Genomic DNA, 10,270 nt, shown 5'->3' with positions numbered 1-10,270 from the left:
AAAATAAATGAACATGATAATGTTCGTAGAAAAACAAATGAACATACTAATGTTCATCAATATGTTCATAGGAAAACAAATGAACATACTAATGTTCACCTATTATGTTCATTGACGGATCAGGTCCCAGAATTGGAAGAGAGTAATTTTCGGGATTTGTTCAACCAGATGCCATAATTCGTGGATTTGAGTGGACGTTTTTGCCCTTTTTAGATTAAATAAATGTAATTAACCATTATTTAATTACATGAAAAATCAAATCTGGAAATAATCTGGATCATTGATTGGATTGAGATGAATGACCTTGATTTGGTCTTCATTCTCTATATAAGAAATGGTCTCCATTGAATGCGACCCTATATATATATATATATATATATATATATATATATAGTTTTTTGGGTAAATAGTAGTAGTATTGTAACACCCAAATAAAAAAAAAACACATTCACACTTTATCTTTCTAGGTGACTCGAAACTTGATCTATTCTCAATATACACGAGTGGCCCAAATGAAATTCTTTTAATTATTTAGATCCTTGAAATTCTAAAACTTTGTCACATTTTAGAAAATGACTTCAAGAAAACATAAGCGATTTTAAGCAAGTTAAATCGAGATGGATTTTATAACACTAACCAATCAAAACATAAATCACTTTATTAAAAGATATCTGTATGAAGATGTCAAAAATATTTTTCCAGCTGGTGTGGGATCAAAAGTTGATCTATTTAGATAATAAAGTTTATTGAAAAATACTCAAAAGTTAGTGCCGTAGAATTTGACAGCTCTTGCAATTTCCACTTATATCATTATATGTAAGACCGGGGTCAAAGTAGATTTTACAAAAATAGCAGAATCGATCACCTATCCACCATGAACAAGAATAATGTACCCATCACTTATGTGACAATATAATTAGGAAGGAGAATTAATAAATTTTACTCTAATTAAAATTATTTTACTATAATTACAATTGTCACATCAGTGATGAGCACGTTATATTTGCCCACGATGGGTAGGTGATCGGTTTGTACAAAAATAGAGCCTTTTTAATAGGGTGATGTTATACAGTCATAACGTGACCAACTACAAATTAGTTAAATAAAAATTAATTAATTTATTTATTTTATTTTTTGAATAAAAAATTTAGTTATTTTATTGTATTTTTTATATTATAATTATTTTTTGTATTTTTTATATATTTTTAAATTAATTAAAAATAAAAAGTTAAAAAAATAAAAATAATAAGTACAATGTAGATAATACAACAAAATAATCAAATCTTATTTTTATTTTAAAAATAAATTAAATAAATAATATTTTTTCTATTTTACTAATTTGTTGATGGCCACAGCGTAGCTGCATAAATTTATTAATTATTGTCTCCAACCAATTTTTAAAAAGCAACTTATTCTTGGAAAATAGTAGTAATGCTTTTAACACTGATTTTCACGGCCTCAATCATTCTGTTTTTATTATACTTATGATTATGATTGTGATAGAAGTACAAATTGGAACCAATTCTTTTCTATTGTGTTTTAGTTGCAAATTTCATTTTTTATTCAATTCGTGTTATGATGTGCCGTACGACATTACAACTCTTGGCATAAAGTGCACTAGTAAAACTATTCATGTTATGATTATATAATTCAGATAAAACTGTTAACCTTTTATTTAGAGATTTTTTTTGAGACAATAAAATGGTTAACCTAATCCCCGAAAACTCGTATTGAGCTTGATTATAGTAAAACACAATAAAAATGTACTAATATCTACGTCTTCCAAGTCAGAGATAATTTGCTTTTCTTTTACACTCCTCTTAAAATTTATACACAAACTTTTATTTAATTTTAATTTTGTACCTCAACTAAAAACTTTGCAAGTTTAGATTCAAATATACAAACTTTTAATTATATTAATTTTTTATACAATTGTCAATTTTCAACAATTAACATCATAATGACTAATTGAAGTGACGTGTTACGTATTTACAAAATACATGTTTCAATTTATCCCAGGGTTCCTCAAACAATGTGATATCTTACACTGGCTAAATCCGTAATCCTCCCCCCTCTTATTAAGACTGAAGAATGTTCTTGTGAATTATTGCCAATACCAGATATATAAGCAGTGATTTCATATTCAGGAGTATAATAAGTCAATTTGTACTCTTTAACACCCGCTTTGAATCCAACACTTGCTTTAGTCTCTATTTGTGGTGACATAAATCCCACCCTACAACTCATGAATTAAGAATTCTTACAACAAGACCGTCCAATTATGTTATTTAGTATATCAATCGTTTATGCCATGTAAATTTTATAAACGTCCATCTCAACATTAATTTGAAAGTAATTGACAATCGTGCAAAAAATCAAAACAATTGAAAATTCGTCTAAAGACGAATTTTAGTTCACGTGCAAGAACAAAATTGAGTAAAAATTCACATATTTAAGCACAAAATTGAGTGAAAATTCCTATTTTATTTTCTCAGATAGATATTGTGTAAGGAGGCGAAGATCAAAATGGCCTATGGGCCTAAACCTAAAACAGATACATCAGAATTCAGAATTGAGAGATATGGTCATAAGGTAAAAGAAACAGAAATAGTAAAGAAAGAACAATATGGCTAAAAGGGAGATGAGCCTGGTATCCATTTTTCACCATATACATGCACCATTTTACCTCTTCTCTCCATCACCGAATAAAACTAAGGAAACATAAAACGTCATCGTTTCAAGAAATAGATCGATACGACCTATCAGACAAAAAATTCAGGCAAGGGGAGGAGTTAGAACCTTTATCAGCATTTCAATAGTAAATGAGAGAACTCTGCTTATCTATTTAAAATTCTATTTGGTATTGCTGAGAATTCATAGACCATAATATTCAAAGGCACTGTGTTTTGATAAGATGATCAAAATGATCACAACAGACACCAACTTACTCTTATGTTCTGTGCTCATAACTATTTTCAAGAACTTGCACCCCAGGTCCATATATTTGTCGACATCGATCGTTGAATGAACTAACAAGCCGAGAAACCACTTCTTTGAAGAACATATTGGCAATCTGCAATAGAATCATAGAGATTGATATAAATTAATAATACTCCAATTATGTGTCAATGGTTCTTCTTTCCCCATGCAAGCAGTAATGAGTGATCCTACATCTTTTCATCCATATTTATGCGGCCCTTATGGAGATAAAAGATTAATAAGTTAAAACTAAGGTGAAATTTTAATTATTTACACTCGGCAGTAAGTTTGTTATATGACAAACATACTTCACTTCTGCGAAGGTGAACAGATACCTCATATGAAACCACCATGAAAAAGTTAACTGAAAGCCAATGCACATAAAGTTAAGCATATTAAGAAATCATGCCACCCTTCAAGTTTCCAATAAACGAAATTTATTTTCGAATATAGAGTAAAAACTACTGAAAGAGCTTACCTGTCGATAAAATGGTGACTGAAACTTGAAGTCCACCATAAAATAGAGGTTGCAACTTCCAGGAACGGGTCCAGGGCTAAATTCCCAGACATTAATCAAATGATCAAAAAGACTAGTTTGGGATGAAGTCGTCTGCAACCAAACAGAAACAATAGATGTTTTATAATTAGGAAAACTTCAATGGCGCATAACTTACTGGAAGGAAAACACTAATGGCAACCTTAAAGATTGAATTGTTGACTTAAGCTGTTTCAGTTAGATAATACTCATTCTTCATAATCAAGAAACCGATACTGAGTTTGTGTCTGTTATTCTCACACTTTCCATATTGCTAAAACAAAGTTTATAATGCAGGTGGGAAATGTCAGAGCTCTCACTTGGTTCATCTCAATTCAAAAACTAAGTCAAGGGAAAGAGCTGAAGTACTGAAGACTGGAAACACAGGAATACTCATCAAACATAGAGTTGATAAAACAAGACACAAACATAATGAAAATGTAGACTACTGGGCTAAGCCAACAGTACATCTACTTGCATAAGATCATGGGTTAAAAACAAAAGCCAAAAAATATTAGAAGGTGGGTTCACACCATTAAACTTTTCTATCATGCAGCCATCAACCATTTTCTAACCAAAGTATCAGATACAAAGGTGCATTGTCATAACTTTCAGGCTGCTTGCTATATGTCAATGGAAAAAATATGAAATACCAAGTATATTTTCGAGCAAACACTAGATGCACGCTGTCAGACTCACATGCCTTTAGTTAGGATTCCATTTCCTATTCTAACTTGTGAAATTGTTTCTTGTGATAAGACAACAAATATGAGAACTGAGAAAAAAGATCAGATAAACATAAAAGTCCTCTGAAGAAGCTCAATGTTGTGGAATAAGTTCATTGACAATCATCTTCTTCTTTTCAGAAGACAATGAGTTTTTGATATAAAAGAAAAAGGAGAAGAAAAATACTGATATTTTGGTCTAACAACTAAGAATTAAGAACATATGTGACGGCATCCAAAATAGATCAATCAACAATATCTACCCTCCTCCAATGGAGGAGATTCGGAAAGAGTCATCTAGGTCTTGCTGAAACTATTTCACAACTCAACTTTAGGAAATCTAAATAAAATGTAGCAGTAACAACAAAATGACTTTGGAAGAACTCATAGAAACAAATATAATCACCTTATATTACCAATGAATCCGTTTAGCAAATGGCATGTAATAAGCTAACAAAATTCATCACCAGTCCTAAAAACTGTTCCTGCTTATTTCAAGCCTTCTCTTTCATAGTATTAAAACTCAGCACAACGCCTATATAAAGTCTACCAGTTTATAATATGTAAACAGCCACAACCCAATATATCTACCATAACCCCAGGTCCCCAGCACAAGATTAACAGTTCAGTCCTAAAAATCTTTATGGAGAAGCCGTGTCCTGATTTTAAGCAAATAATGAAGTGCTAAGTTATATTGATATTGATATTGATAACAAAAAGGGCAACAAAAAACAGTCAAATTTGGGTAAAAGTGGTTATTGTGAATACTTTACTCCAGCCAACCAGCAAAACAAGGAAAAACCAAATATGAATATATGAACCAAGCTGCATAACATGGATCTTCACCTTAATGGATTTTGGTTTGGTTAGCTGCACATGGGATGTATAACTTTCGACGAGAAATTTAAAGCCAATTTCTAACTCCGCATCAAAACTTCCATCAGGGTTCTGGCAAATTATCTGTGAGCGCTGACACCAAGGAAGAAAATCTTCATACATGTCAACCGCAGCAACCACATTGAACAATTGTTCAGGTGAATATCTAACATTTAAAAGATGAATCAGCAAATTGCACATTTGTTAAGAGAATCAAAAGCCACACTAATTTCACCAAATAAATCACATTGACTGGTCATCATTGCAACCAAAATCGCAGAATTCTTCAAACAGGATTTCCATAAAGAATCAAATAGAAATTCAAAACAACAAAAGCAGCTGGATTAATGAAACATTACCCCATAACATGCCTTTCTTGGTGCACTTTTGATAGCATACTACCCTCTTCGCCATCACCGCATCCCAGAAACCCTCTCTTTTGGTGAACAATACTACTAATATGCGATAAATTTGCACAGCCTAGCGAATTGCAATTCCCGTAACGCCCATTTTCCACCGAAGAAAACGCATTATTTCCGGCGATGTTCCTCGAACGCCGAATCTGGTTGTAGCTAGGAAAGTCTCTCGTCCGCTGCCGCAATGGATTCCGGAGAGCCACCAATCGGGCGAGCGCCCTCGGTGCGGAATTGAACGGAGGCATTTGATCAGAAATCGATTAGGAGTTTATCTGTTTGTGCGATTGGAACCCTATCGAATTTGCCTGATGTGATCTCGAGATACGATTCTGTTGCGAATTGGGGCTAAAATTAGGGCTGATTTGCAAATTGTAATTGAATTTTTTTTGTAAATTATGGTCTGTTGCAATTTCTTGTTTTGTAATACAACTAAAAATTAAAATAAGATTTTCTCAAAATAGGGGTTTTTATGAACGGTGGAACCGTGGAATATGTGAATCTACTACTTATTTACAGGTGTAGTAATGACGTGTAATTACGTTTAACAAGTAAAAGTTGCACAACTGTATCTATACTGACTAACAAATAACTTGAAATTTCTATTCAAACAGAAGTTTGAGAATATCATACATGTCATAACAATTCAAATATTATACTCCTGGTATAAATCTTTGGAGCTGACCGATACTTGCAACGATTCACTAGTAAAGTGTGAAACATTCATCAACTTGATGTGAATACCTCTTTCCAGTGATGAAATTTACATCAATACACTAGAGGCACAATTGGGAGCACTGTTTCTTTGTGCTCAAAAAATCTAAGGCCCAGAAAGTAGCTTTCAATATAGCATACGAAAATTTTCGAGTTCTAGGTTCTAACGATAAAGAATAAAATCTGGGACTATTTGTCACCAACCAGGGATAGCTGCAGTCTGTCACTTCTTTGAGAGCTTACAAAAATTATCTACAGAGCTTGTGCGACGCCACATGTCAACTCTTCTTGCGTGGAGTTAGAAGTTTCAGTTGTTTCAATCAAAATACTAGGATCTCTGGTGCTGGCATTAGGGATCTTGGTCTATCTAAACTACATCACCATTCTACTCTTCGAGTGCTTTATGCCGATGGCCTTCAACGACTCGAACCATATTGCTGTTAGGGAACAACCTGAGTAAATGATTTGGAAACTGTGTAAGATGGAATTGCCAGCAGTAAATGAGTGTGTTTTATGCAGATGATATGGGAGCAAGTAATTACTTGATCGTTGCTTCTTGTACTCTTCGTTTCGTCTATCTTGGCAGACTTCTCCTCTGCAACAGCTTCATCATTGAAGTTCTGATCTGTCATCTCTGTTCGAAAAGAAAAGAGCATGTTAAAGAAAGCCTTAACAGATCATTAGGAACACTGATATTTTTTGTTTTCACTCTGTTTTTCGATGTTACTAGTCATTTACTACACAGTAAAATATGTCCAAAATGGGAAGGAAAATACCTATATTGTTTTCATTAAAATCTTCACGTGAAGGTGACAAGTTGCTCATAGGCGTAGCTGAAGGAGCTTTAGCAGAAGGTGGACACCTTTTGATTGCCTGTATTTTTGAGTTCCGGTAGCGCTGGATCCAGGGATTTGACAATGGAACTTTACACTCCTCTCTTTGGTCGACTTCAGACTCGTCCTTTTGGAAGTCCACTTTGGACCAAAATCCATCACGAAGAACCTTAAACTACATAGGCAGAAAAGGTTCCAAGACAAACAATAACTTTTAGAGAGCGTTCTGAATTTGGAAACTTATACACAAAGAACATAACTGTGCCAAAATTAGTACTTCATGGACAAAGGGTAGTAGTAGAGGTTAACCTGGCCAGAAGTTCGGGTGCTCGTTTGCTTTTGCTTGAGAGGTTTTGATCGAGATGCTGAGCTTGTATGAGACTGCAAACCAAACATCTCTATTGACTTGTATAGCTGGTTGACAAATGTTGATTCCATAGATTTGAGAAACAAGCAGTGTTTCTCATCTGTCCATTCTGGCGCCATCAGCTCTCTTTCCTGACACTGCAAGAACTAAATTGACTAAACTAAAACCACGAAATCTTGTATAATGCAAGAACCAACATATGCTTCAGTGAATATCAACGAGCGATCATCAATGCATGAGGCAACGCAGGTAGATCAAATGCTTTACACAACCTTAACTCACAGTCTCATCACGCAAATATAGCATGTCATTTTGCTTCAGAAAAGAATAAAACTTGCAGCGCTATGATTTAACATACCAACTTTCAATAACAAATTATAATGGATTCAAGAAGATTAATAATTCAAGAACCAACATATATCTCAGTGTATATGAATGAAGGATCACCATTGCAGATGGGGAAGGGAAAAGGACGAGTATCTACTAAATTCAATTCCTAGATACTAAAATCCTAAACACAGGCAGGCCTTCAGGCAAAATCAAATGCTTTATGCAACCTTAATTAACACTGTCTCATCAAGCACATATTAGCATTTTCCTTATTAGAAAAAACATATTGCAGTTCAAAGTTAGCATACCATCTTCATCGTCCAATAACAAATCACAATGGGTTCAAAGACTATCCACTTAACACGATGAAATGCCATCAAAGAAATGTTGGAAAACAAATTAAAATACTTAAGCTAATTCACTCTGCGATTCAGATTAATCTCTTTCTTCTTAAGACAGCCAACCAAATCGTATCATTTCATATAAAAAAAATCAAATAACACAAAGAAAAAGGTAATTCTTCTCATAATCTCATCAACAGCAAAATAATTTCATCGGAAAAAAAAAATAGCGATTCCTATTAAGATCAACACAACATATAATTTCTCCTTCTCCGATTGAACAACTAACAAATATCATAAATAGTTGCTCTTTCATGGTGCAAGTTTCTCGACAATTTAGCAGGAATCGCAGCTCAATAATCGCAAAAACATCAAAAAAAAAAAAAATCCATCGACAACTACTCCATCATTTGCCAACTAGAGACCGTAAATCATTGAGAGGGAGAAGAGCGATTTACCACTAATTTAGAAGTCTCTTCTTGCTCGACAGAATTTCTCGAGGGCGAATCCATACAATATCTCCTTCGCCTTTGTCCAAAACCTCAAATCCACAAACGAAAAATTGAGAATTTTCAGTGAATTAACAGAACAAATTTGGTGCTGGATGATTATTGGTTGTGATAGTTTGGCGTTGATATTTTGTTTGGGGTTCCATTATAAATTCGTATGGTGTGGCAATAGTAAAAAGTTCACGCCACGTGTTCTACTTTACACGTGTCAGCCTCTCAGGATGTCCCCACTTGTGGATTTAACTGTATGGACCGTGTTCCATGAACGATATTTTCAGATTTTTCTCTGTATTTTGTAGTATATATAAAAATGTCAAATTATTAATTAATTAAGTTGCCACTAATCAAATATCTAAAAAATTAATGTGATTAATGTCTCAATTTATCAAATGCTTTTCTGAAAGTATTTTGGGCCGGTCCATTTAATGTTCCAATGAAATAACATTCCGATCTAATTTGAAATTCAAATATATACTACTTCTTCCGTACGCCAAAAATGGAGCACAATTATTATATTTGACGTTCATGAAAAATGGGACACTTTCCTTTTTTTTTACATGAGTTCACCTATTTCTCTTATATTTTATCCTTACAAATATTTCTTATTTATCAAAAGAATCATATTTAGTTCAATCTCAATCACTCATTTTATACAATGATGAGACCTTTTTTTTCAATAATCACTCATTTTATTAAAACTCGTATTTAAAGACTTTGTTCTATTTTTAATGAGCGGAGGAAGTATATAATAATATCAAATATCAAACAACACCACAAATATCTTTGCAAATATCAAACGATAATCAACACCACCATACAAATTGTGATATTTTACTTTACACATACGTGTCCGGTGTCCCTAAAGATAACTCAAGCTCTAAAACCAAATATAAAATTCAGGAATCTAGCTTGTATACAATTTTTAAAAATCAACTATAAGCACTTGAATTTAGGATTTAACTAAGTTCTTATTTTTCAACTAAAATTTACTAATGTATAGTTATGATTTATTTAATTAAAATTTAATATTAAAAATAGAAAATTATATTGTACATACATCCGCACGAAAGTAGCGAGTCCACTAATATAACTAACAATTTTAGTTGTAGCAAATTAATTGAACTAGAAAAATATTTAAAAATAATGTAAACGCGGGTAGGGGTGAGCAGAAACCGAACCGAAATGCAAAATCGAACCGAATCAAACCGTTTTGGTGCGGTTCGGTCCCGAATCTATTGGTTCGGTTCCGAAAATCAAAAACCGATAAGTTTTGGTTCGGTTTCGGTTTTAAATCGAACCGAACCGATAAATATTAATATTTTATTATATATTTATATTTTATAATATATATTCAGCTTTCTAATTTTTAATTGGTTTATATATTTATATTTTGTAATATTTTATTATATATTTATATTTTATATATTTTATAATATATTAATTGGTTTTTTCATAAATTATATATTTATATTTTTACATTATTTTACAGGTTTTTAATTGTTTTTTTCGAAAAAAAAAGTTTTTTTTTTTTTGCATTGGTTCGGTAAATCGAACCGAAACCGACGGTTTTACCGGTTCGGTTTGGCACCCCCAATTGGTGCGGTGCGATTCCAATTTTAACCATCGGTTCGGTTTCTGTTTTGAATTT

At 32.7% G+C, this 10,270-nt stretch overlaps 2 protein-coding genes across 4 annotated transcripts; both read right to left on the bottom strand.

Moving 5' to 3' along the window:
• Window positions 1-2,464: 2,464 nt before the first annotated feature.
• On the bottom strand, window positions 2,465-6,010 carry LOC131010833 (uncharacterized). The gene is made up of 5 exons (XM_057938499.1): window positions 5,475-6,010; window positions 5,086-5,281; window positions 3,458-3,589; window positions 2,949-3,073; window positions 2,465-2,759 (listed from the first exon to the last, which is right to left on the bottom strand). Exons 1-4 carry the CDS (start codon window positions 5,774-5,776, stop codon window positions 2,951-2,953), a joined length of 753 nt encoding a protein of 250 aa, XP_057794482.1. The 5' UTR covers window positions 5,777-6,010; the 3' UTR covers window positions 2,465-2,759; window positions 2,949-2,950.
• Window positions 6,011-6,110: 100 nt separating this feature from the next.
• Window positions 6,111-8,771, bottom strand: LOC131010834 (cold-regulated protein 27). 3 transcript variants are annotated; one of them, XM_057938501.1, is made up of 5 exons: window positions 8,572-8,771; window positions 7,385-7,588; window positions 7,019-7,250; window positions 6,785-6,876; window positions 6,111-6,694 (listed from the first exon to the last, which is right to left on the bottom strand). In XM_057938501.1, exons 1-5 carry the CDS (start codon window positions 8,623-8,625, stop codon window positions 6,683-6,685), a joined length of 594 nt encoding a protein of 197 aa, XP_057794484.1. In that variant the 5' UTR covers window positions 8,626-8,771; the 3' UTR covers window positions 6,111-6,682. The 3 variants fall into 3 exon arrangements, with proteins under 3 accessions (XP_057794484.1, XP_057794485.1, XP_057794483.1); XM_057938502.1 differs by having other exon boundaries at window positions 7,385-7,579; window positions 8,572-8,766; XM_057938500.1 differs by having other exon boundaries at window positions 6,111-6,876; window positions 7,385-7,579; window positions 8,572-8,749.
• Window positions 8,772-10,270: the final 1,499 nt, after the last annotated feature.

The sequence above is a fragment of the Salvia miltiorrhiza genome, chromosome 2, assembly GCF_028751815.1.
Source record: "Salvia miltiorrhiza cultivar Shanhuang (shh) chromosome 2, IMPLAD_Smil_shh, whole genome shotgun sequence".
In the NCBI taxonomy this organism is placed as follows: domain Eukaryota; kingdom Viridiplantae; phylum Streptophyta; class Magnoliopsida; order Lamiales; family Lamiaceae; genus Salvia; species Salvia miltiorrhiza.
Note: the sequence above shows the minus strand (reverse complement) of the source record. Positions and strands in the feature narration are given on the sequence as shown.